Source organism: Fringilla coelebs, assembly GCF_963513975.1.
Source record: "Fringilla coelebs genome assembly, chromosome: 13".
NCBI lineage: Eukaryota > Metazoa > Chordata > Aves > Passeriformes > Fringillidae > Fringilla > Fringilla coelebs.
This window is the reverse complement of record NC_140039.1, coordinates 13,744,393-13,771,863: the sequence shown is the minus strand read 5'-3', so window position 1 is coordinate 13,771,863 and position 27,471 is coordinate 13,744,393. Positions and strand designations below refer to the sequence as shown.

Below are 27,471 nucleotides of genomic sequence, written 5' to 3'. Positions count from 1 at the left end.
GAGACACATAGCACTTCAATGCTGAATTTATAAGGTTGGTATGTGCCTTGGCTTTCTCCAAATCAAAGGAGGAACAAATAAAAACACATAAAACCGGAACAAGTCACAGGACTGAAGGGAAAGATTCAGTATCTGCCAATTTCCTCCATTTCTATATAAATTGATCCTGTTGATGTTAAAAGTCAAATTTTACAAGAGAAAACTTAAGGGTGAATAAGTACACATTCATGTTACATTTGAAGTCACAGTTTCTCTTTACAGCTAGGCGAATTCTTTCATTTTTTCACCACAATATATAAAAATATGACAAGACAAAAATATCACAATTCTGAATATATTCTTTAATGACATTTTTTTTATTCATATATGAAGAGTGAAAATTACCTGCAGGCTATTATTCAACAAGTCAAAGTCACTATATCGCCTCACAATCTGTAAAATAAAATACAAAGTTTGGGAAACAAATTACTTTTTCCATTTGAATTTTACTCCTCAGAATCCCATTAGAGAAAATTAATTCCCATTTACAATCATCTTCTTTTGCAATTTTTGTACAAATGCCTAACTGCTGGATTTAGGTTACATTGCCAGAGAGCAAAAAAGAGTCTTTAATCACAACTTGACCAGACAGAAAATGCATTTCTAAAAATTATCTTAAAACAGCACTTGTGAGCAAAGTTGTCTGCAAACAAGGCATTTTTGCCATATTAGATGTAACAACGTTTCACACTCATCTTCATTACTACTTCTTGGTTTCATTGGTCTCATATAAGCAGAGCTGTGATTTTAGCACTGAGAAAGGCAAACTGGAATTTCAGATTTTAAAACTATGGTTGTACCAACACAGTAGAAACACATGACAGGCATTTTTCCTGGACTATTCAGAATAGCAGCAAACAACATGCCTTCTGTAGCTGGCAGCAATACTGTTTTTCTCTTAGTTTTGACCAAAAGAATTCAAGCACTTCATGTTCTCAATTTCAAATCAACATTTCTCTTTCCAGCTCAAATTTTAAAAGCTAGGAATAGGCAATTTTCAAACATTTTTCTAAAAAAAGAATCCTGGTTACATGAGCTACAACTTCAGAAATTACCTGCCAACTGTTCTCTGTTGAAACTCCTCTCTGGACACGGATTATGTATTCCTAATAAAAGGAAAAAATCATTAGAAATGAGAACTAATGAGCTGAAGAAAGTTATTAGGCACTTCTTCAAATAAGACAATTAACATTCAAATGCAGAAGATTCAGATCCAGCATCTTGGGGAATGTCAGAGCTGGGTTTGCTCAGACCATCCCTAACAGCTGCTCTGCTCTTCTTTCCCAGCATAGGAGACAAGGAGAGCTCCAGGAGCTTGCACACCTGTGGAGCACTGTGGAGTGCTTTAATTTAGTTACAGAAAAAGATAGCAAAGCATACTCAGCACACATCTCTACCCCCAACAGCTGAAGAAGCCTCTCTCTTCTCACCTCCAATATCTAACAAGTACCCCCAGGAATTATTGCCACCATGACACCAAAGCAAAATGCCAGTAAATACCCACAGTAACACTGTCTATTTTCAGAAAGTCAGCCTGACATGGTACCTCCATATTCTTTCCTCTTACCCATTTGAAATCATAATTATGGCATCTTCCTGCAAACAAGAAGCCCAAATCCTCATAACTAGTAACACAAATCCACAGAGCTGATAACATTTAACCAGTGTAATTATCTTTGGAAACTGTGTGACAGAAATCAATTACTGGGACACCTGGAAACCCATATTCACCACTAACATGGTTTTTCTTGTTTTGTGGCCATTGCTGCATTTTGGGAAGAGGCTACTTCACATACAGACAAAAAATTGCAGCAACTGCTTATTCATCAAGTCTCAAAGGAACATTGGCTGTTTCTCTGAAAAACCATACCAGTGATGATTCACCATGTGCAGTCATTCATCTTTTCTAGGATTTTGGAAGAAGCTGAGTTATTGCTCAATCCCTTGTAGCACTTGCTCTTTATCCAGTGCTTGTCATTTTCTACTGAGCACCAAGAAAATGCTCCAAGAGAGGCAGAACACAAATTCATTAAACAACTATCAAAGCATCTTACTGCACACAACCACTCTGGTCAACAGAGCTCTTCTGGAGAGCCTCATGATAAACAACTTGGGACACAGAGCTCCTTCTCACAGCAAGATTATATTTTTAAAAAAAAAACATATTTGGGCCACAACGATTTTTCCCCACACTTAGTTGAACATTTTCCCATCCCATCCCTATCTGCTTTTGTGGCCTAATGCATTAATCAAGTCCCTTTTTATGTCACAGGGTTTGCAACTGCAGAGAGAAGAGCAAACACTCTCCAGGTGTGGCCATTAGCTCTGTCTGTAAGGAAGAGCCAAGTCCCCACCACATGCTCTCCATCAGCACTGACCATAATGAATTTTTGCCCAACTCAGCACTACCCTGTCAATACAACTAAGGAAAAAGCCTAAATGGTCATCTGAGTTGGCTGAGGGCCTTCTTCCCCATAGCTGGTAATGAGATTGAAAGTCAAAGAACAGCAATAGTAGAAAGGCCAGGATAAGAAATACAATCCCATTCCCAGTATCTGCCATGGCTACACATAATCAGCAGAGCACAGTATGCTGAGCTCCAGTGAGAAGCTGATACTTCCTATTGCCTCTGTGTAGCAACAAGCTTGTCCTGGGATTATAATTAGCACCACTGATATGTGCTTCCCATAGGACCAGAGAAGAGCTTTCAACTCTTCAAGTCCAAATGCACAAAAGCCTTTATTTCTCTGCCAAATTCTGGTTTAGTTGGGGAAAAAAAACTGAATTACAACAATCTTCTTCTGAGACAACCTGATAGTGGGACTGAAACTGTGCCTATAGGAAATAAATGAAAGGACAATGAAAACAGAGGCACACTCGGGATCATTTCTGTTTAGCAGCATCATCAAATGTAGGAAAACAGGGTGGAAATGCCTTCAGAAAAAGCTAGTAATTACCAGAGTTCACTCCTGCAAACAATTTTAGGCATCATCAACCAGGCTCAGGGAGGTCTATGTTAGCTACACTCATGTAGAAATTCCCATGGCATCTTTCACTCCTACATGAATAGCTCAGAATTTTTCCTATGACTCAGTTTACCAAATAACTTCAAAGGAGCCCTAACAGCTGCTGCTTGGGAAAGAAAGGTCTCAGCTTGCAGCAGAGATAACCTGCTGCTCTGCCTTGCCCATGGGCAGCAAGGTCACTGTCAGCAGGAGCCTCCAACAGGACAGGCCACAAAACCATTCCTAAAACACAAACCACACCTGCACAAAACCATTCCTAAAACACAAACCACACCTGCACAAAACCATTCCTAAAACAACTTCCCTGGCTCCCTCCACACAGGTAGGGTTTGTACATCCACTGCTCTTCCTGTCAGTACTGCCAAACCACTTCATGACACAACCTTGAAATTCCTGCAGCAGCTCAAAATACATTTTTAAAGATGCCAAGCAAAGCAGTTTTACCTATGGGATCATTTCCTGACTGCTCCAGTTAGTCAAAAAAAGCTGAAATGGGTGCTGGGAGGAGGAGGCTGGGAGCAGGGAAATATTTATGACCCCAGTTGCACACCGTCATTTCCTAAAATCTTCTTCCTAGTACTACAGAGTTCTGGATAGAGTTTCTGAAAAGGAATATTTTCCAAATAACCACATGGATCAGTGACAACCACTGCATTTCTCCAATCCTTTGCTGATAACAGTTTCACAATCACTGCATGGGATTAATGTTATCCTGAACTTACCCATTTTCAGGCAGAGCCAAGATTTAGGAGGTTTGGTTTTTTGGGGTTTTTTTCTCCCCAGAATTCATCAAGATTAGTCTCTGGTGCTCCAGCCCTTATTAAAACATTATCAGCAGCAACTCAGAGCTGCTCAGCAAAATTTCGTTAACATTCCTGGGTGAAAATTGCACAGCAAAGCACTCCAAATGTTAAACAATTGCTCTTTATCACCATTCCTAGTTTTTGAAACAGGAAGCAAACAGGAAAGAAGGCTTTTGCAGAGACAAAATAGGAAAAAAAAAAAGTGGTGAGTTAAGAGATTCTTATAATAAAATGTAGAGTCTCAACAATATTGGGTAATACACTCTGTTTCCCCAAGCAAATAGTCTCTAAATTTCCAGCTCAGGATAGTCAGTCTCTTTTTCCACAGATTTCTGCTTTACATCTGTTTAATCCAACAGGCTTGAAAAGCCAACCATTATAAAGATCCAGGTCACCTTCAGGTCACATCAACTAAAAGTTTGAAAGGGCTTTATTTTATAAGCATTAAAGAGAGGAAAGCCTAATTAAGCATGAATACAATCCTCGCTTAAGTAGGCTGGATTGGAACAATTTCTAGTAAGAAGCTCTTTTAAATGTTTATTTAGAAAATCTCCCATGTGAAAAGTAGCAACAACATCAGGAGAGCTGCTCAGCCTCAGAGGCCTCTCTGTTACAGGGCACAGTATTTATTTACTATTGCTCAGCTGCTATTAAGCCCATCTGAGGTAGGAGCAGCAGCAGTGGTTGGTGCTTCCCCACTTTCTAAACAATGCAGGTGTGTGTGTCTGTGCTGCACCAGCCACACACTGGATCCTCCTGTAGTAATGAGTCAGCCATTCAATAAGTGAAAGCTATGAAGTAGGACAACTGCAGGGAAAAAAACAGGACACACATCTACATGTAATGAAACTTTTTGGAGACAGATGGGGAAATCACAGATTTTCAGTGCTCTGCATCACTGTGACCTTCACCAGACAGGAACATTACTCACTATTTTTCAGGAAATACTCAGAAGCCAACAAAAATATTCTAATTAGGATTTACCAAAGTACAATATGGAAAGTAATATTTTGACTACAATCTTCACAGGAGCTACAAATGCAATACTAATTTAGTAAGAACACCAGTGGAAACCATAAGTTTGGAATATTTAAAATTAAGTGTGATGAAAGAGCAATCTTTTGTGAGCTCAGGCTGAAGGAGAGGTGGGAGGTAATTGAGTTTACTGACTAAATCCAGGGGAGGAACTGCATTTCTGAAACCTCAAACAAGTGAACTATGAAGTTTCCTGTGTAATGCCATGTCTATAAGTAACTTCATGTTTGTTTTTGTCCAAAGTGAATGCAGCCTTGAAAAGACTGAATTCCTTGTAGAGCAGATGTGCAAAAATCTTTTACAAGCTTTTAAACTAAACCCTACAGTCCTAGAAATATGTGGCTCCATTTTTCTATTTGGAACAATAAAGGAAAAATATAAATGCTTTTTCAATGTTTTTCTAATCTAGCAGCCATGAGTGTCAACATTCATCATTGCTTAAAGAAAACTAAAAACCCTGAAAGATTGTTAGGAGAGGGATTTATTTCAGCTGTTCATTTCCAAATGCCTTTAAGACAACAATGTACTGTATCAAAGCTGGCTGTTTCACTACTTCAATTTCAAAATATGAAACACATGAAAAAGGAAAATTACTTCAGAAAAGAATTGAGAAACGTTAAGAAGAACATGTACAACTCACCAGTAGTTTTACTGCTGAACAGACTTGCAGGTACAGTTCTTAATAAGGAAAATGTCAGATTTTCATGAAAGAAAACAGCGTGCTATTTTAAGGCTTAGAAAGAAACCACTATTAAATGGTGAACACACAGATGAAATATTGCAATATGAGGCAAGATTAACAGCCAAAATTTATTAAAGCTTTAGTGCTGAAATTGCCTCTGTTGTCAGAACACAACATTTGGCATCAAGATGAGACACTTGCAAATGGCTTAGTATATTGGATGTAATCCTGCTCCTATTGAAGTCAAGGAATGCAACAAAACTTCATTTTCTACAGAAGGGTTGGTACACAGACCGACAAAGGGACTGACTCATGGCTATGGAAAGGTGCCCAACACACCCCTGGAAGTTACACAGTTACTCTCCCTGATGCAGTGCTAGCGGCTGAAGCATTAAGAAGGAGACAAAATGAAACTGACTGGGCTTGCCCTTGTAATTTCAAATCTATTAGGACAGATGCCACTGGAATGCACCTGCAATATTTATTTTTTTGGCTTTCAAAATGAAAAGGACTCCGTAAACACCACGCTATAGAATTAATTGTGTTTAAGTGCACATTCCAACAAAACTCAGACTGCTTGCAACACACCTAACCAGGGAAACAACTCTTGCAAACATAGAAAGGCACCATTTTCCTCTTCCAATTATATGACTGGAAATAAATACACAGAAAGAAACCCTCAGTGAACAATTTCTTTGTTGCAATGCAAAACCATGGAGATTATGTTCCATCCCAGATGTATTAAGTCCAGTAAGAACTCCTCAGCTCTTCTGACTTGAACAAAGCTTGCTGAGCCTGTGAGCCTATCAGATAATTTTGCAGTTGGCTCCCTAACAATCTAAAAACCCATTTATGGGGGGGTTGACATACTCTTACTAAGCAAAAAGTGCAAATCCTCAAAAGTCCATTTCCAATAGTAGCTTAATCCCTTCTTAGGTTTCTGGAGAATTCAGGTAAGAACATAGTAGTCTCAGGTTTTGTTTTCAGTTTTGTTATTTTCAGTTTCACCTTCAGCCTCAGGAAACAGAAACTCAGCCTCTGCCAAGTACAGCCCTTGATTCAATGCTATGAAGTTTACACTTACCCAGACTGTTGTACTAAATTTAAATTAACAGAAACTGCTTAGAACAATACATGAGCAAACTATTCATTAGACACAAGCTTTGGTCTTCTGTGTGATATTTCACCATGTCTACAGAGCTTTTCCTGAAATTCTTCACCTTTTCCTTAGCTGTTTTTTCAGAAGACTGGCTATTTTCAGCACCAGCAGAAGGTTTACATAATTAGTAGTTCAGCTGCCATGTTAAAGTTGTACCTAAACTCAGTCCTAGCCATCTTCATATGAGTGGTTTTAGAAGCTATGATCTACAGGGAAAAAAAATACAAACCCAAGTTTAAAACAACTCTTTCAACACTAAACAACATTTTAAAATCTAAATATATAATGCTGACAAAAGAATAAAAAATTTCATGGCTGCCTTTGCTTTAGAACAGGCCTAGTTCTCCAAACATTCGTTTGGGATAAAGGCTTTTATAGATCTACATCTTTTGAAGATACCACTTTGAGGTGGAATGAAGAACATAACTGAAAAGCATTCATTTAATCACAATCTACTTACTTCTAACTATCATTTAATAAAGCAAAATACAGTTTTCAGGCCCCACAAAAACACTTCAACCCTTATTTCTTAGAAGGGCTTCATTTACACACCTCTTCAGAGACAAGGATTTATTTCTGCAGCTTATTTTGAATCAGGAGAGTTCAAATCAGGGACAGCATCACCCACCAATAAACAAGCTATTCAGACACCAGGGACATAAGATGAAGTATCTGAAATGACAGAATAGTCCACTTACATCAAATAAGAAACCAAGTCTCTGTTAATGGCTTCCTGTATTTTGTTATCCCACACTGGCTCTGTATAAACCATCTGTGCTACACACACTTCAAGCCATCTTTCAGCTATCAACAGGGCTTCTGCAGTAAAACAAACAATTACTAATAGATGTATCTTAGAGACAGATCTTAACTCAAAAGGCACGGTGCTCCAGCATTCTGTTATTAAGAAAAGATCAGAAGAAAACAGTAGAGAATTAGCACAACTGTTAGTAACAGAATACGGAGATGAAAGACAGGGCTATCGCACTCCCTCAGACAAGATGACACAAGGAGAGTCTGGATTGCAAAAGTTCTTCCAAGAGATCATTCTAAAAGAATCTTGTGACTTTTTCTTTTCCAACCAGAATCATGCAAACCAAAGGAAAGAACACAAAACACTATTGTCATTTGCACAAAAAAGCATAATAAGGAAACAAGCCACTAACGAAACATAATCTGGTCTGCTGGGGAGTATTAGGAGTTACACAACTTCTCACAGGACTTGGCACACTCATCCTGCAGCTATTGAAACAGGTAAAAAGCATAACACTTGCCAGGAAATAAACCTCTTTAGTCTTACTTATAAGAGGAGTTGCACCAACTAAGGGCCACAGCCTGTTGGATTCATGGGACCTCCTAGACAATTTCACATAGGTAACTTCTGTTCAGAGAAAGACTGAAACATCAGTAAGAGTGAGTTACTCAGACAAAAAAATAAACCAATTCTTAGTGTGAATTATTGATATGAAGAATATTTAATAAGACAGTCTGTAAATTAGGGCATACCCCATGGTGAACCTGCAGTTATTGTCGTTCAGGTTAAGGGTATGCAACAGAAGCAAGGAACCAGGAAGCAATCCACAATGCAGGAATCAGAGCTGTGTAAGGGACACAACAAAACCCTCTCTCCATTTAAAGCAAGCTGCCCACTGGAGTACCTGCTGCTGGGGTACCTTTGGCCACCTCTCCAGCATCCCTGCTCTCAGCTAATTACAGCCAGTTCTCTGACTCACACTACTGCTTGGTCATACTATAATGAAACCCGGTTTTCAAAGTGGAAAATAACTGCAAAAAGGACACTACAGAATTTTGATTATTACTGCATGCTCAAAGACAGTTCTTATGGAAGCACTGTGCATGTGTCCTAGGGGTCCCAAAAGAATTAATCCGTGACACCCAAGTCACGGCAGGGTTTGTTCTGCTGAGTGCCACCGCTCCCCAGAGCTCAGGAGCGGGGCTGGGGCTGCGGGGTCTCTGCGGTTCGCAGCCTCCGCTCGGCCACACGGCAGGACCCGGAGGCAAACGCAGCCCATTCACGTGTAACTTCATCAGCGCCACCGAAACGCGGCAGCCAGAGCCCATCTGCGCTCCGCAGGCTGCAACACCCCGAGGAAAGCGGGAGCCACAGGAACCCACAGGCCCGCTCGGAGCGGACGCGAGGCAGCGCGAACCCCGCAGCGGCCGCCCCCGCAGAGCCCCCGCGGTTCCTCCCGGGGGTGCTGCCGGCTGTCCCCGGGAGCCCCGCGGGCAGAGAGGGGCCGAAGGAGCCGAACGAGCAGCGGCACCGCCGCTCTTCCCCGCGGGGCTCCGGGGCGCTGCGAGCCGCGCTGCGGTGTCGCGGTCCCGCTGCCTCCCGCACCGCTCCCCCTCGCCCCCAGCGCACCCCGCAGTGCCCCGCCGCAGCCGCCGCCTCCCGCCACCTCCGGCCCCGCTGCCGCGGGCTCGGCTCAGGCCCTCGCCCAGCCCCGCTCTCGCCGTGCCCCGGCCGGCCCCGCGGACCCCGAGCACCCCGCGGCGCCCCCCGTTACCGGCTCCCTCCATTCCCTCCCCCGCCCCGGCCGCTCCCGCCTGCCCCCGCGGCCCGGCCTGCCCCGCTCACCGTGTGCGAGTGCAGGCTCTGGCTCGCCTCGATCTGCGCTGTCAGCGGCACCGTGTCGTCCAGCAGCACCTTGCCGGCCGGCGGCTTCTCCATGAAGGCCATAGCGGAGCTGGGAGCGGAGAACCGGCGCCGCCAACCCGCTTCCCGGGGCAGCTCCTGGCGCGGCCACCGCTGTCAACACGGCAGCGCCGCCGCCGCCGCCGCCGCGGGGCCTTAGCGCCGCCGCCCGCCGCTGCCACCGCCCGCCGCAAGGGGGCGCCGCGGCCGATGCTCCGCGCGGGTTCCGCCCCGGGAGCGCGGGACAGGGAGATAGGGGACAGGGAGGGATGGGGGACACGGAGAGACGGGGGACAGGGAGGGATGGGGGACACGGAGGGATGGGGGACAGGGAAAGATGGGGAACACGGCCGGGACGCGGGACACAGAGGTTCGTCTCCGCGGGCAATAACGGGGAAAGGGGCTGGAGGGGAGACCCGCAAGCCTTCCGTGCCTGGTGCCCCCGGTAGCACCGACAGCGGCAACAGCAGCTGCAGCCCCGGGAGAATCAACGCCGAGACACTGCTGGTCCTCCCAAAGAGACCAGGAAAATTATAAGGGCACTTGCTGCTCTTTACTTCTCATGGTGTTTTCTGTTAATAAAATAATCAGAATATCCTGTATTTTTTACTCAATTTGTAGAATTTAGGGTTTGGAGTTGATCTTTTGTGGGGTTTTGGTTTCTGGTTTGGTTGTTTTTCAAAACACAGGTTTAAAGTTGTTAACAATTGAATTCCTCAACATGACTTTGATTGCAGCAGTGTAAGAAACTTTCTATTTGAATACTGCTTAGTGCTTGAGAACCTACAAGTTGGGCACCTGTCTGCATTTCCTCATTTTACACCATAGACAGGAATTACTCTCACTTAAGATGTTGTAAGACTGCAGAGCTGGAGTTTGTCATATGCCTAGAGCAGGTGTCATGAACAGCTTCATCTCTCTGTCTTACAGCTCTGTGATGAGAGGAAAATGGGCTGTGTTGCTGTGGTTCAGTAGCCAGGCTGGAACAGTAACCCCAACTCCCCAAACTACTGCTCCTGCAGTGACCCAGGAGGTCAGGCACAGATCTGATTTGTTTTGTTAATAGGCCTTAACAAGACAACTTCCCACCTGGAGAGGCAGGTGAACAGGGAGCAGGGGAAGGAGGGGCCTGCTTCCATGAAGTGCTTTGTCCAGCAAAAGTCACTGACAGGCAGTGACCTGAGGCAGAAGGAAAGGAAATGTGAAGTGAAACAGCTCCGACACACAAGAGATAAGGAAACCTCTTCCTAATAACTGCTTCCAGGCTGCAAACAGGCCAAACTCCAAGCTTTGGAAAGAGAAGGCATGGAGTCAAACACCTGAAACATTACCCCTCCCTCTGACCAGTGACTAACACCTGGGGTTAGAGTGCAGCACACTCTGGCAGTGCAGCTGTTTTACCAGTAGCTTTCATCACAGGTTGAGGAGAAACTGTCTTTTCTTAGCAGACAACTTCTGAGGTTATTTGCAGTCAAGGAAAGTTTCAAATGCATTTCTGCTCATTGAAGACAGGGGGATAATAGACACAGCCAGAAAGTTTTATGAGCCACCAGCTGGAGGCCTTACTCCTGATGGCCTCAATCCTCCCTAAAAGAAGTTCCTTAGTGTATAACAATCTTATGCCAGTACTAAAATAATTTAACGCAGATGGTTTACTAATGAATTTGCCAGAAGTCTACTCTACCAAGGTACTTTCAGTGGACAAAGGGAAATCCATATTCACACACTCAAGCAAAGAGAGAGAAGCCGCAGTTAGTATTCAAATCATCTGCCCTTGCTTGTCTTGCCCTCAGGAGCACCAATACAGTAAGTACAAGTTGTAACAATATATTTATTTTAAAGCTTCCTTCACTCTCTTTCTGGGAGGCAAGTTTTAGAAGAAACACCAGCGGGAGGAGCTGCCATGCAGATTACCACACATCTTGCACTACATGTGTGTCAGCACCTCCACTTCTGTTCCTCTTGAACACAGCACTGTCCCCTCCCCGGTGCTTATTGGCAGTACAGCTGCTTTGTACAGAAGGAACAAGTTTCAACTGAACTTTGCTGATGTGGACTGCTATTTTACCAGAAAGAACAGCCTCAGTGTGAGTCCCACCAGTCCAAACTTCCTACTGAGGCAGCACAAAGGCTTGTCTGAATGTGCCACTTTGTCACAGCAAGTGCCTGGTTCACCTTGGCAGAGAAACCCATCATGGTGAAAAAAGGAAAAGCTCGAATTTTAATGCAGTTCTAGTAAGGTTAAGTTTGTGCACTTTCAGAAATTTTGAAAGGCTTTTGTTGCAAATTTACTGGTTTTAGTGATGTCACATAAAAAGAGACTCAAAACTGAGTGTACATTGGTTCTGGCCTTTATGCTGAAGTTGCACATGATGAACAGCTCTAACTCTCTGGCACCATGACTTTCACCATCCCTTCCATAACAGTCTTCCCACTTTCTCTGACCTGACACGATACAGAAATGTGTGCAATAGAACCCTTCAGTCGTTCCACTTCTGCGGCAGCTGTGACTTCTTCTCCAACATACAAAGGAGCTGGAAAACGAATCTCCTGGGAAAGAAATATACATCCTTCACCAGGCATTTTGGTACCCAGAACTGCAGAAATAAGTCCATTGATCAGAACTCCATGGACAACGGTTCTCCCAAACCTAGACTTCTTTGCAAACTCTTCATTTAAATGCAAAGGATTTGTGTCACCTGTTAAATCAGAAAAAGTAACTACATCATTCTGTGTAAAAGCTTTGCTAAGTTCAGCTTTGTCTCCAACTTTTACGTGTAAGTTCTGAAATCCAGGACGTCCAAGCAGTGAGTTGATAAACGTTGGCTTTGTCAAGGCTCTTTGTTGGAAAATCCCCCCAGAAATTCCATGCCTGAAGGGCCACAGCATTTCCAGGAACTTCTCCTGTATGCAGCTGAACAACTGCCTTCAGTCCAAGACTAATTCTCTACTGTTGCCGGATAACGCAAGTAGAAATGGAGATGTCTGGTGTGGGGAAAGAAAAAACAAACAAAACTGAACAACTAAAGCTTTAAAAAAACCCCACCATCAAATGCTCTCAAATTCAGAAACAAAGAATTCTCAGAACTCATTTTATTAAGCAGCATTCTCTGGAAAAAATAAAGCTCTGGAAGATGTTCATATATGCATTGTTAAACAAGGTCAGTTGACAGTAACCGTCAGAAAGACAGAAAGTGGAGTAGGGAAAATAAGACCTGGACCAAGATGTAGGTCATGAACAACACTTGCTAGAAATTATTTTCTTGCAGATGTATTAATGACATGGAGTGAAACCATGAAGTTATGAGACAGCCACTACTGTCACATTGTACAAGACTCATTTTAAGAGGAGAACTGCTCAAACACAGGCCCACAGACCTGCACTGAAAGGCACTTCATTCCCAAAGCAAGGCATTTTTGCATCTAGGCCATCTTTCTATGAAAAGGCAGTAGGCTTAGGCAGCCTGTCAAGCTTAGAGCCAGAGCTGACACCTGGGGGAAGCCACCCAGCCCCACAGGGCTTTACCTGCAGCACCCGGAAGGCACACCTCCTGTTCTGGTAGAAGCCCAGCAAGGTTAGAGCACTCCACAGCTTGACAAGGCCACTAGATAAAAAGAAAACAAAATATATTAATAAAATTTGGGGGTTTCTGTTGTCCTGCAGCATAGACATCTCAAATAGAAAGTATGTTATGCAAAGAGTAACAAACCCTTAACAGTTTAACAGCAGGTAATTTCACTGAAGAGTTCTAGCAGCAAAACTGCATCTTGAAGGATTATTGCAATGGCTGCAGACTTTTGTCTTTGACACAGAGATATGTACTGCAGCCTCAAACTCACTCTACCAGAATTGTTCTTGTTCTCAGTGTGCATTTAAGCTCGTTCTTCACCCAAATCACTGGCAGTTGTCACCACCATTTAGAGTAACTGTTCTCATCTTTACCATAGAAAGAGATTTAAAGTCACTACCTCAGTAATGCTTACTGCCTGTCTATTAAAATCATTCTGGTTTAAAGCAGGAATAATGTACTGATGCACGAAGTTACCAAGACTCAGTAATTATCTTCTACATGCTGTATGCAAATACCTACAAGTTAGGCTTAATTTTTCACAGGTCATTCTTAGTTTAAGAGTTCTATTTTCTTATGAAAAATATTTTCATGGCATGAAAGTACAAGACTGCACCTTACCTGCTAATTACTCTTAGTATGGCAGACAGAGTTTTTTCCTCATATGTTAAGACGTCAACAGGCAAAGCTGCTCCAACCTATGAAAACAAATGTTATTTAGTAAGTATCACTCTATGTTCTTACTGTGGTTTATAAGCAATTGACTTAACCCCCAGCATGTTACATCATTAAAGGTGTTATAGTTATGCTCAAATCTCACACAAATGTTTCAGCTACAGCACCACTGGATTTTAAACAGCACCCTTCCCCTCAGAGTTCTTTAGAAACCACTTTTATTTCCACATTACAGCCAGCGAAACACAGACCAAGAGGTGATGTGACCTGCTTAAACTCAGCTAGCAATAAACAGAGAAAAAACAGTGCTGTAGACTTTCCCATCCAAAAGCTGTTCCCTTCCCACAGTTCTCTTTTTAAAGCCTCTCTACAGCAAAAGCATCAATACCACAAATTTCAAAAACAAGTATCAAAGAACGGCTTGAGCTGGAAGGGACCTTACAGAGTTCATCGAGCTCCAGCCCCGCTGCCGTGCTCGGAGGTACCTTCCACTAGAGCAGGCTGCTCCAAGCCCGGCCCGACCTGACCCTGAGAGCTGCAAGGGACGGCTGAAGCCGCTTGGCTGCGGGCACCGAACCGAACCGCACAGCTTCACTGGGAGCGAGCCGGGAGGGCGGCTGGCGAGCGGGTAACCGGGTACCGGCGGGCCAAACCGGGCCCATCCGCCCCGCCCCGCCTGCTCGGACACTGCTCCGCAGCCTGGGCTGCTCCAGGGGACAGCAGCCCGCTCCCGCAAGGTTCTCCCGGCCCAGCCCGGAGCCGCCGGCCGCGGACAGGCCGCAATCCCGGTGCCGACGCCGGTCCCACCTCTCCGTGCAGCTCCCTCAGCGCCGTCACCACGAGCTGCTTGAACTGCGCGGCGTTCGGCCGGGCCCCGCCGTCGGGCAGCTCCCTGCGGGAAGGAGAGCACAGGGGTCAGGAGGGCTCTGAGGGAGGCTCGGGGGGTCCCGGTCCGGGGGGGTCCCGGTCCGGGGGGGTCCCGGGGGTGCCGCTCACAGGCGCACGCGCAGATAGTGATGCTCGGCCGCGCGCCGCAGCACGCGCCGCTCGAACGCGGCCGCCGCCATTCCCCGCCCCGCCGGGCCGCGCCCGCCGCCCGCCCGCCCCTTCTACGGCGGCCGCGCGGGGTCAGTGCCGCCATGGCAACCGCGCGGCGCCTCCTGTCTCGCCGTGGCCCGGCCCAGGCCCAGGAGCCGTGCCCGCGGCACCGAGCCCCGCCCCAGAACGCGCCGTGCGCGGCCCCGAGCGCAGCCCTGCGGACGGAGGAGAGCCAGAGCAGTGCCTGAGACTGAGACGAATCTCTGGGAAGCGGCGGGAACGGACCAAGTGCGGCACGCAAGCCTTTAGCTTCGCGAAGGCAAGCACGCAGCGCCGCAGCACAAACACGCCGCTGCAGGCGGGCACAGAAACGCTGCTGCGCTGGGCCTCCGAGCCAAGGGGCTGCTGCCGAGGCAGCTCCTGGTAGAGGCGGCTCCCGACACCAGATTACAAACGCTGAGACTCTTCTGCCTCAGGCTCAGTTTTGCAGGGACACACAGCTGAAATGAACTGGAGAAGTGCACAGAATGAGCCTGGCAGCCTGTCTTTGCACTCATCAGGCAACAGCTGGCTGAGATGATAAAATAATTTTAGTACCTTGTACCTGCTCTAAAGATTGGCATTAAATGTATCCTTACCACAGAATCAGCAGAAAGGATGGGAGTACATTTGCTCTGCTGAAATAATTAAACATTATCCTCAAAAGAACTTCACAGAGTCTTCCTTCTTTTACCAGAAGGTTTATCCAGGAATTAGCATTGACCCCATCAGGGTAACACTGCAGAGCAGCCCAAAGTACATCCCACGTGCCTGAGTCAAGGCCCAGCTCACACGACACCTCCACACGGCTCAGTCTGTGCAAAGGTCCTCATTATTCCAGCAGAGCTTTCTCATGCTTAGCACCACAATCCACCTGAGCTCTGCTCTAGGGCTGACTTAAAAATGGTACATAAACTGCCAAACGTTCAGAAACAAAACTTCGGCAAAAGCAAATATAATTTCACATGTACCAAAGTAATTTTCAGATTGTTAGTTAGGTTAAAGGAAAGGTAGTTTGCAACATAAAATTCAGTAGCTAACTAGTAAGTGTAGGCTAACAAGACGCCTTCAGGAATACTGTGTTTCTCCTGGGAACTGAGAACCAGTTAGTGTAGTGCTCAATAAATCAGTTCCACAGTAATTTGGCAGACTTACCAGAGCAGCCAGTTTTACTGGGACCAACACTACAGAAGTTTGTATTACTTTTAAGATATTAATAAAATTTCATCACCAAGCAGCAAAACTTGGAAGTGCTGTATAAAATCTCTTTTTGTTATTGCAGCGGGGCAGGTGCTGCTCTCCGTGAGGCTCTGGCAAGAGGAACTCACTCAGGCACTCCCAGTGCCTCCAGGGAGCTGCTGGAAGGCTGGGGCCGTGTCAGCTGCAGCGAGTCAATAACGAGCACACACAGGACTGTACAGGAAGGCTGGACACAACAGGTCAGTTTTTTATTAACCAAAAGTGAAGCTGAACCCCAGAGTGGTTTAACTTGTTAAAACCATATGTTCATATGGCAGATATTTTTCTTTCATGTTCAACACTACAGTGCAAGAATCAAACTTCGCAGCTGTTCATCCTTTGAGAATCAAGTAGTAAAATGAATTAAAATAAGGGTCCCTCAATGAATCAATTAAAAAAACCCATTTAACTCAAAAGAACAGACCAATTTTAAGAACTGTCTTATTAAATTCTCCCAAGTGAAAGACCTTTAAAAGCACTTGGAGCCTTGAGGTAGCAACTTTATGCAGAATTTAATTCCCCTCCTGCCCCACAGAGGAAAATTAGTAGCGCATTATTAGCTCCAGCCAGCTAAGCTGTGTTGAGTGTCTCCTGTGAGGTGACTTTCTCTTGCCTCTTGAAAAAGCAGTGTAGTGCTGCAGAGCGCCAGGAGGAAATCCACAGGGAAGGCCTCTTGAAATAAAATTTATGGTTTGAAAAAAGTTGAAATGATCAGCAACGACTGTAAAAACAAAAATTATCTGAAGTGAAAAAACCCAACGTGTATTTTGGCAAGACTAGTTTACAAATACAAGTCAAGAACAAGAGTCTGCTTTCAGCAAAAGAAAGAATGGAAGTGACATTCAAAGGGGTTTCAGGGTTTTTGCCCTCTGTGCAAAATTGCACTTTGTTTTCAGAGTTTTATTTTAAGTTTTGCACTTTAGTTTCTAAGGGAGCACTTCCACACTTTTTTTTCTTTTACATTGTTAAACCTGTGCTGTGACATTAGACAGAAATACCAAAAGTGCCAGGATATTTAAGCACTGAAAGCTCCTCTCACTGACTTCACAACAATCACAAGCAGGGAATCACAAACAGGAGATGTCTTCCTCTAACCCTCGAAAACATGATCCTCTGTGCCCACTTTGCTGCTGAGTTATTTTATTAAAACAAAAAATCTAAATCTCTCTTCACTGCCAATTTCAGAGACTCAGTGGCATTTACTGAACACTGAGTGGTAACAAAACACCTGGGCTTACTCTCATTGCAACAACTGCAATGAACAGAGTGCGAAGGAATGAGCTGAGATACAGGGATGGGGCAGATGGTCACAAACAGGTGCTGTACTTGCTCCCTGGACTCAGTATCAGCACTTGCACATCACCCACTTTTGCTCACTGCTGGTGCTCTAACCAGACTCCTGGCAATATTGAGTATCTTACTAATAAGTTTTCTTTCCACTACCTTCATGCTCCAAAACTGCACAAACAGGTTGGTTAAACTAGACCAGGCACATTGCACATTATAGCTCTTAAATGGATGAGCCTTCTTAGCAGCTCATTCTCTTTTCAGCTCAAAGCCAGCTGCCTCCCTACACCACAGAATGATGCTGCACAGACCCTGGATGCAGGATGGCACTGCCCAGTATGCCATTGCTCCAGGGAGTCCAGAGAAAGGTAAAACTTCAAAACCTTGTTCTTGTTCACATGGGATCCCAATATTTTGATTTTATATTCTTGTATTTTCCTTTGACTTTTAGAAGCCATCTAATTCTGCCTTCGAGGCAGAAATATCTCAAGAATCTGACATCAGCCTTGCCTGGATTTTGGTTAAGCTTTGGAACAACTGCCAGTGTTTGCCTGTGCTGAGGTTACAGCCCTGTCCTGCACAGAACCAAAGGCATTACAGAATCCATCTGTAAGGCAGCCCAACCTGCCAGGCTCCTCTGGATAAAGGAGAGGATATTCTGCCTGGGAGCAACAAAGGCCAGCTGGTGATTATTCACAGCAAATTTCTCTCTAGCTCACATGACAGTTTAGGCAGCACAGAAATTCAGGCTGGTTCAGAGACCAGTTCCTGTTTGGTTCACAGGACAGACATGAGCTGGCTTCAGAAACTCTCTTTGTCATGGAGCCCAAAGTATCTTAAAGTTACATCTGCTATCACTGCAAGGAGCTGATGAGTGGGGTTTTTTTCTTTTTTTTCTTTTTTTTTTTTTGGTTGGTTTGAGTTTTGTTTGGTTTTTAAAATCTGTGATGAAAACAATTATTTTTGTCTTTGGTGTTAAACCTTGGAAGCATGAGTGAAAAGTACCTGCTGCTTCTTTGGCTGTAACTCATGACAAGGAAACAGCCCAGGAAAGCAAGTGAAATTCACTGTTCTAAAATACATGCAGTTAGAACAGCCACTAGACATCACGACCAGAACTTTAATAATATGGAAACACCAAGTTCAGTGGTGTCCATTACAAATCATTTGCATTATATAAAAATATGACTGCAATTACAGTAACTGGACAACAGTCATTCAAATTTATCAACTTTCCATCTTACTCATATTGCAGGAAATGGGAGGAGCTCATCCACTATGGGGGAAAAAACTGTCCAGAAATCAGCTTAGAGCTGCTGCTAAGCATCTCATGCCTTAGAGAAATGTCCACTGTAGTAACTAAAAGCAGGAATTCAAGATTAGCATCCTTCCATTCTTGCTTACATGGCCATGAATAAAAAGAGCACGTTCTGTTACACTAGTATTCACTATTAAAATTTTATAACCCCATAAAACACCAATATGTTTTGCATGAGCTGTGGAAGAATGCAAACTCAAAGGGTCACTAGATTTATTACCTCCAAATTCAATGTCTTAATATATATAGTCTGTTTGAACACCATAAAAATGTCCTTCTCATGGTCTGATTCTTATTTAGATAATACCCTGATAAAATCTCAGCCATATGCCAATTAAGGTCCTTAAAGCTATAGAAACAGAATCTACCTAATAAATGCTGCAAATTTAACAGGTATTTTAGATAAACATCATTAGCTTAGTTATCACCTAAACCAAAAAGACTCCTCAAACACAGCAACTGCATAGTTAGCAAAGACATTTGCTTTACAAAGTCAAATGTTGCCAACTTTTGAAAAGTTTAGCAAATCAACGTGGTATTTGGAAGCATTCAAGTGTCTAATGAAGTTAAAATACTGTGAAATGTTAGGACTAGGGGAAGCTCCTGTAAACAAGTACAGAAGTAGTCTTCATTTAAATTACAAAACATTCACCTCCTTAAAAAGCTTTAAAACTGACCCAGTCAACAACTGCACCCTGGGAAATGTAGCAGTATAAAGGACCTCTGTAAGCAAGAGAAGGTCATATATTGTTATCTCACCACCATAAAATGTACTCAGTGTCAGGAACAAGGAGCAAATTTGGGGAGATGACAATTATGACACTTTCAGGCCATTTGATCTGAACCACTGCACTTTGTTGGACAGCATAGAGTAAACCAATTTTCTTTGCTGCTCAGAAAACACTTAAAATGCGTTTTCTGCATCTAAGCAGACTCTCCCATGTCCCCAGCTCAGTTTACTTGGTTTAAAGAGTTCTCTATATTTATTACCTGCTGCTTTCAGCAGGTGGACCAAAACTTCAGTGCCATCTTATTCACTCCATTGATACTTAACTTCAAGCCCAGATGCTACAATTAAAAGCAAATTTGACATTGTGTAAGGAAAGCATCAGATGAAGGTAATCAGCCCATAAAAAGCTTGTATTCCACAGGCTGCCTCTGCAGAACAGGCAACCTCCCACTACAGAATGTGAGGGGACAATTTACCCCAACAGTGACACCCAGAGGGAAGGAGGCTCCTATGTCTTGCACACTTTGGGTTTCGTATCAGGCACTTGAACTGTTGGACAGACGCCATTCTGAACCAAGTAAGTGAACATAGGGTTAGAATCATCTTTAATCTAGGTCTAAATAATGAAGTGTCAGCAGCAAAGTGGAGGCAGGGAGGAGTGAGCAATCCATCTGTGCTGAGACTTGTTTATGGTTTCTAAAATGCCCAAGAAAACAGCAGCAGTAACTGTTCCATAGTGTCCGTTGTCCTTGTGAGTTGTGTTGCTGATAGGAGGCTTCTCTGTGTCTTGAACTAAGAAGGCATTGAGGTACCCTGTGCCTAATTCCCTGGATCCATCAGGTCCATGCTAGAGCCAAACATTGCCACCAGCTGCTCCTCGTAATGTGTTATATTCCTCTTCATAATGTCCATGCAGGGTCCAAGCAACCTCTCAAATGCTTGCACATCCATGACTGTAATGGAACAGAGGTGAAAACAAGACTGTTTGTCAAAAAAGACACTAAATACCAATCTGATTTTTGAACTCAGAACACAGACCTTCAGTTCAACCCACTTAGGGTTGAGGCTTCAAAAGAAACCACAGAAACAGAAATCATGTTTCTGATTTCTCTTTGTACTGTTATTTGGACAAAGATTAATGAAATACAAACCTGATCTCAAGGATAAACACAGAAGCAAATACACCCCACAGTGGTATTAAAAGATGACCTGAAGGCTATGTGTGACAAGCAAGTAAAGGCCACACATACAGAAAACAGAAAACTGGCCATGAGGAAGCAGCAGTGCTTCTCCAGCTTCCACCTGGAGCTCCCCTCCAGCCCATGCTCCCAGCCTCTGGAATCTGACTGCCAGTTACCAAAAGGTTGCTGGGTTTTGAATGGCTGCTCGCTCAAGCATGGTCCATGAGACAAGCAAAGAACAGAAAAGGATGACTAGAAACACAGACCATCTGCTTACCTAAACATTTGACCTCCCCAACAGCATAGGCAGAGGCTGCTCTGGGTTTGTTGGTAACAAGTGCAAGCTCTCCAAAGTACTGCCCTCTGTGACACCGGGCAATCTCCACTTCTTGATTAGCTTCTTTACTCGTCATGGTCTGTCAAACAGGGCAGTTTCATTATTTGCTCTGTCTTTGTACAAGCCTACAGTTAATAATCCCAAGACTTTACACCTGTGAACAGCTCCTTGGTTTCAGGCCTTCAAACTAGTGACTCCCAAGTCACGGCAGAACACCTCAACACCATGTTCAGTTGGAAGTTGGATAAAAAATTGTGTGCCAGCCCACAAGTTTTGAGACAGGCAGGTATCTACTGCTACAGCTTTGGGGGAACTGCTGCTATGTAGCCTAACACAGGCTTTATCATGCACCACATGCTGTTCCCCTGGCTGCTTCAGACTGTACAGAGACCCGTGCAAATGCCAACATCTACTATGTCACTTAAGATAAGAGACCCCACATTTTGTAATGGGCAGTCTTCTACAATCATGGAAGAAAAGTTTCATCTCCACCCTTAAGGCCAGGGAAAGTGTATCAGTGTGGGAAGGGATGGAATGGGTTGAGCTGCAGGCTCTCTCAGTCACTCACATATCAGGTTAGTTTGCAGAGCAGCAGACAGAAGCAAAAGACCTTGGCACTTTAGTAAAATGACTTCTGCTGCTTCAGAACAGGTATGGGAGTTTACAACTACATCACACGAATAATGATGATCAACATCATAAAATAATATATTAAAATAACTCAGGATGGGCTTTTTCACATCTCTTGTATTAATCAGTCAAATCACAGATTGATTACAAAGCCTAATCACTCAATTTGAACTCACCTTGCTTTTAATCAAGATTTTTACTTCCCCAGATTCTACAATGTAAAAACAGTCTGCTTTGTCACCCTGTAAAGAAGAAAAGCTAAAATAAATTCTTTTTTACTTGACTGTGAAAGTATGTATAAATGGTATTCATGCATTCACTTTGAACTAGGTCTTCTGCAGAAATCTGCTAGAACTGACAAACACTCAGATTCTGAACATTAAAAGGTGACTGGTTGGGTAATACGCCAGAGGAGCCCACAGGGAAGGAAGTATTAGTGCACATCATTCAGTAAGGGGACAGGAGGAAAGGAAAACACAAAGGAGATTGATGATATATACCAAAATCACTTAAATGAAAATCTTCTGATCCTGTTGGAAGTAGGCAATAGCTACTGAAACTAAGCAGAACCTAGAATTTTCAAAGCAAATTTTAATACAACAGAGATTTAGTGACTGTTTCTTTCAGTAGGAAGTAGGTGCCATTAAACTCTCTGTGGCCCTGCTTGAGCAGAGGGGTTGGACAAGGTGACTCCCAGGGGTCCCTTCCAACCTCTACTATTATGTCATTCTGTGAGAGGTTCTAGAACATTTTTCACATCTCTCTCAATCTCATCATATTTAAAATCTTCAAGTGATCCCAGTTTACATCTGCTCTGGAGAGCTTCACCAGCACTTTATAATTTTAAAGTTTTATCTGTGACAGAAAGGATATTTCCTCTCTATATTTGCCCCTGTGGGCCTGGCACAGGGCTGGAAGTCAGAGTGGAGATCTCCAACGTGCCCCTGCTACAAACCAAAAGCAAAGGGACTAAAGGGTTCAGGGAGACAAAGGCTGGAAAAGGAACTGATAAGGGAATGGGAGCTCACCAGAAAAACTGAAACAAAGTCAGGAGAGGGAGAAATCTGACATTAAGTCAAGTGGTCAAGGAGATGAATGTGATGGGAAGGATGGAGGGAAATGGTCGTAACTTGAGTATGAAACAAGGCTGGGAGAAGATGATGCAAGATTTAAACACGGAGTTACAGAAGAAATTAGGCCTTTAGCTAAGCTTCCTGGGGATGGTCATAAGCCATCCAGTGCAAACTTTGCATTCACCACTGCCAACCATCACAGCATGAAATAATGCTCTGTGCTAACTTCTGAAAGAGTAACTGCTGAAAGAGTACTTTATGTTTAAAAATAATGGAAACAAACTGAGTGGGAGACACCTTCATAATGCTACTAACAATTTTCAAGTGCTTTAAAGCTTACTGCCCTTAACTGAAGGGTCAAATTCCAGAAGGTAATTAAAATTTTAAATTACTCACAAGGGAAAAGAGGTTCCTGGTATTGAAGCAACTGCTAATGTCAGAGTTATCGTATCTTTTCCAAGCACAGAATTTCATCATCTCTAGCACTGTACTACTACCACCCAGACCTATCCAAACTATTAATCCTCCTTTTAAGGATAATTACATCCTTGCCCTTAATTCAGTTATTAAAAAAGAATAACACCAACTGTGTAATTGGATCACTGGTGGTATGAAATCCCCATTTTGATACTGATTTATAAGCTCTGATTTTGCTGAGAGTTCAGTTTTCTAAGGATCTTAAGCAAAAGGAGTTTCAACTTTAAAAATTGAGGGTATTTATAGAGTGAAGTAATTTGACAGTTATCACCAAACTTGCTTCCTATATTCAGTTATGTGACATTCAAGATAATTATGACCGATTATTCAAGACACTATCAAGGAATCCTATTCTGTCTGTACAACAAAACAACACTGTAACCAAAAACATGAAGTTTCAGGTAAGCCTTTCTTGCATTAACTTCTACTTGAACTGGAGTACTTCTACAACACAGCAAGCCACAGCTAAATTTGATGCAAAATTCCAGTGTCTGTAATAGTGTTCCAAAAAGTTATTTCTATCACAGTCAAAAAAAAAAAAAAAATCAAACAGCTACAGCTTGAGTTCATCCAGCTTCATGTTCTACCACCCTTGGCCTTGATCTACTGCAGCAGACAAAACATTCCCCAATCACTAAAACCAGACCACTGAAATAGCTCAGGAAAGCACAAGAAAAAACAATGGTTCCAATTAACCCTGACAGTTTCTCAGAGCTAGTGACTCCCTGTTTAATCTGGTCACAGGGGCCGAGAAAAACTCTACATGGGGCATTTAATGGAAAACTGCTTCATTTAATTTCAGCTTCTGAAGGCATGTTCATCTTGAATCCATGCAAAGACTACTTAAAAAACATAGATGACAGAAGAAATACCAAGGAGCTAAAGTAATAGAATAAATTTGCAGCAAAATACATACTGCCTATTCCCCAAGCATTCAAGAAGTGGTCAAATAAATCAGAAATATTAAAGAATAAATGCCAAGTTGGTCCAAGTAATACAATTCTGCAAGTCAATTCCAAACAGAAAAAACAGAAGCAGAGAAAGGAGAATGATAAAGAGAACTTTAGATTTCAAGTACCTGAGAAATGATACGTTCCCCATCTTGATACACCTTCTCTCCTATAACATCCACTATCTTCATTCGCTCTGATGCCTGGAACAAAGAGCAAAATTAAAACCAATAATCAGTTACAGTTTATCTCTATGAACTCTCCTGAATCTCTACAACCCCTCCTGAAATGAACAGACATTCCCTAGACACACAAACACACCATTTATAAATATAGCCCCAAAATAACATTGTCATAGTACTGCAACACAGGTGTTAAGGCTACCATAATCAACAGGGAAACAGAATTGTCTAGTGTCCCATCCCTGTGCTCATTTGACCACCCAAAAAATATCTGACTTGGCTGGTTGAGAGCAAAGGGGAAGGGGGAAAAATCACTTTCTTTAGGATTCAGTTGAAATTTGAAGAAAACACTCCAAAAATGTTATAAACTTCCTAAGAACAAACTCTAGTGAGGAATACCAGCAAAACATTTCAAAAAATATTTTAACCACTATATACTTAAACACATGTGTGGGAGGAATTGTGTCCAAGAACTCATTCCTAGAGTGAAGAGGAAGGTGACATGACAAGGACAAGGGCTGTGCACTGGGAGCATCCCTGCAGCAGGATGCGCAGCAGCAAGGGCAGGAGGCAGCACCTGCCATGCCAGCAAATGTGCCTGAGTCTTCACAAACAGGAAGGGAGAAATGAGTTATCTCCAGTGTTTCCCACCACCCATTTAGACCCCCACAAAACAATTTCATTGCTTCAGAGCAGCACAAAAAATCATACCAAGAAAGGAATAAAATCCTAACAGTTAAAATTCAGCAGATGATTCAGTTGCAATCAATCCATTCATTCCCCAAGTGCACCTTCATCTTGACTATCTTTGAGAAATCAAATTCTGGTCCATGCATGATTCAACTGCAATGTGTCATGCAAAAAGCCATTCAGTGCTAATGAGTTATTTTGCTGTATCTTTAAATATTTGAGTCATTTCTGCGCTCAAAAAAAGCCACATTGATGGAACCAGTTTAAACCAGGCACTGAGAGAGAAGGTGTTGTAATTTATCCCTTCCACAGCTACAATGTATGTCCAAAATAATACACAGTACAGGCTGTTGTTCACACCTAATGATATTTGCAATTTTGTAATCTTCTCCCAAAGGGATTAATAGCTCAAATACTAAAGATTAATGCTGGAAAGTATTTTTTTATGATAAAAAAAGTTAAATTATGGTTTAAGGCAGAAACAGACTAATGCAAAAGCAGGTTGGTCATTTCCAAAAGCCCTCTGACAATACAGAGTAAATCAATGGAAGTGACAATTTCCACATTGTTCCTAAATTCAGGCACCACAAACCCCAACAGGACAGTGTGACTGCATTCCCAAGTCACAGTGCTACCCTTTAGCAGTTTAACTCCTGAATATTAAATTAAGCTTAAAGCAAGTCTACAACAGCCCACACCTTTGTCTCAAATTTAAAACCATTCCTGGCTGATAAAGGACAAATTCCTAGTGACTGTATCCCTCCTTCAATATCACACCCTCAGAGGCAACCACAGCCCTGACTACCACACTGCATTTTGATACCTATTCCCTGAAATACATACAGGTAGTTTTTTGTTTTGTGGGGGTTTTTTTGTGTAAAGAACTTTTAAAAAATCAGACTGAGATAGAAATCAGCAAATCGCTATTGTGAATAAACAATTTGTGTAGTATATGTGATACCAAAGCAGCACTTAGTATTTTGTTCTAAGCAAAAACAACAGATTTCTGATACAGCAGGAATACTGGAGCTGCTGCTAATGCAAGAATTTGATGCAGATGTCTCTGAGAGGCTTTACCTCCAAGGATTTAAGAAGGGGCACAGACTCAATAAATAATTCATACGTCTTCCTCTTCTTTGCGTTGTTTTTCAGTATAATTCTTCTGAACGTCACTCGATCCTGCAAGAAACAGCACAGAGAAATTCATTATTCCTCTTCACTGAAATGTTCCCTGTTTGAAGAACTGACAAACATGAACCAGTATTTACAGCAAACACCAGGGCTGGGAAAGCAGCTGCTGAAGTGATACCACATCCACCACAACGCTGACTGCAACAGCTCCTGTTAAGAGTACTTCTGGCAATAACAAATTGAAAAATAGGGAGCTGTAAGACCTGATCCTTCTCAGCCAACTACTTAGGGATTCAATTTTTATTCTATTGTACACAGTTTTTCTAGGTTGAGTTTTGGGGTTTTGTTTGCCTGTTTGCTAATATATATTTCATGCTTCCGCATCAAATGAAGAAATTTCGCTGAACCTGCTGAAGTCAGTGAAAACTGTCATTTCCAGCACTTGCTTAGGCAACTGCAGAACTAAGTCTGATTGGATTCTTCTCTACTTGAGTCACAGATTTCCAGGGTTGAAGATTTATACTGCTCTCAGGTCAGGAACAGAGTATCAAACAGCAGCAGGCTTGTTCATTCCACCTTCTCAGATCCAAGAGCCAGCTTCTGGAAGGGCCACTTCCTGACCGCCAGCTGTGTGCGCGTTCCGCACGGAACAGCTGCTGGGAGCGCTGGGGAAGCCCAAACGCCAAGGGGGCGAAATGCCCCGGCCCCGCCCGCGCTGCGCCCCACGGCCACAGGGCGGCGCTGCGGGGCCGGCGGCTCCGCCAACACCGAGCGGAGCGGAGCGGGACCGAGAGCGCTGCCCGAGCGGCACCGCAGGGCAGGAGCAGAAATTTGGTCGGGAAAATGGTACCAGGAAAAAAAAAAACAAAACCAAAAAAACCCACCAAAAAAGGAAAAAAAAAAAAAAGAAAAGAAAAGAAAAGAAAAATAACACACCAACCCCTCCCCCTCAAAATAACTATCACAAAAAATAACTAAAAACAAACAAACAAAAAAAACTCCATACCAACCAAAAAAACCCCCAGAAACATCCTGAGAGCCATTCCTTCAGTTCCCAAAACCATCAGCTGGTACCTAAGCAGCAGTATTTAGAGGAGAAGAGGTATTTTCAAGTATGTAGGCATCTTTAAGGGATTCAGGCTGCAAATACTTGTAATAAGGAGTAATAGAGGTGATATCAAGGGAACATTAAAGTTGAAAGATGAGGAAGATGAAAGGCAGGATGGCATTACTGTTATCCAAAGTAGAAAAACAGATGAAAGCATAAGGATTTTTCTGTTTTTAAAAGAATTCTTCAGCAGAAAAATGTCTTCAAATGTTTGTGTTTGGAGAAGCAGAAAGACGCAGAAACTGGGGGGATTGTAAAAGCATAAAAAATCAGAATTCACCTGCTTGAGAGTATCAGTGAGGGAGAAGAAGCAGCAGTATTTGAGCAAAAAAAGCCAAGCTGTGAAGGCAGCATGTGTGACGGTGAGGTTTCCCCCAGACACATTCAGCTGCAAAGGCTGAGGACATTTCCCTCCTC

General features: G+C 43.2%; 3 protein-coding genes across 4 annotated transcripts in view; all 3 read right to left on the bottom strand.

The window, feature by feature from the left end:
• PXK (PX domain containing serine/threonine kinase like) overlaps positions 1-9,544 on the bottom strand; it is a 33,747-nt gene extending 24,203 nt beyond the window's left edge. For both annotated transcript variants that reach the window (XM_084214150.1, XM_084214151.1), the window contains exons 1-3: positions 9,344-9,544; positions 1,095-1,145; positions 385-432 (exon numbers count right to left, since the gene is read on the bottom strand). In XM_084214150.1, the coding sequence (XP_084070276.1) occupies positions 385-432; positions 1,095-1,145; positions 9,344-9,445 (201 nt within the window). In that variant the 5' untranslated portion in view covers positions 9,446-9,544. The remainder of the gene's footprint in view (positions 1-384; positions 433-1,094; positions 1,146-9,343) is intronic.
• Positions 9,545-12,210: 2,666 nt separating this feature from the next.
• Positions 12,211-14,722, bottom strand: RPP14 (ribonuclease P/MRP subunit p14). The gene is given in 6 exon segments (XM_084214319.1): positions 12,211-12,373; positions 12,376-12,385; positions 12,927-13,005; positions 13,591-13,667; positions 14,452-14,536; positions 14,641-14,722. Coding segments are annotated over 6 exon segments (348 nt in total). The 5' UTR covers positions 14,712-14,722; the 3' UTR covers positions 12,211-12,347.
• Positions 14,723-15,885: 1,163 nt separating this feature from the next.
• Positions 15,886-27,471, bottom strand: part of PRKAR2A (protein kinase cAMP-dependent type II regulatory subunit alpha) — a 60,082-nt gene continuing 48,496 nt past the window's right edge. The window contains exons 7-11 of the mRNA XM_084214475.1: positions 25,893-25,994; positions 24,072-24,146; positions 21,620-21,685; positions 20,754-20,892; positions 15,886-20,248 (exon numbers count right to left, since the gene is read on the bottom strand). Coding sequence (XP_084070601.1) covers positions 20,115-20,248; positions 20,754-20,892; positions 21,620-21,685; positions 24,072-24,146; positions 25,893-25,994 — 516 coding nt within the window. The 3' untranslated portion in view covers positions 15,886-20,114. The remainder of the gene's footprint in view (positions 20,249-20,753; positions 20,893-21,619; positions 21,686-24,071; positions 24,147-25,892; positions 25,995-27,471) is intronic.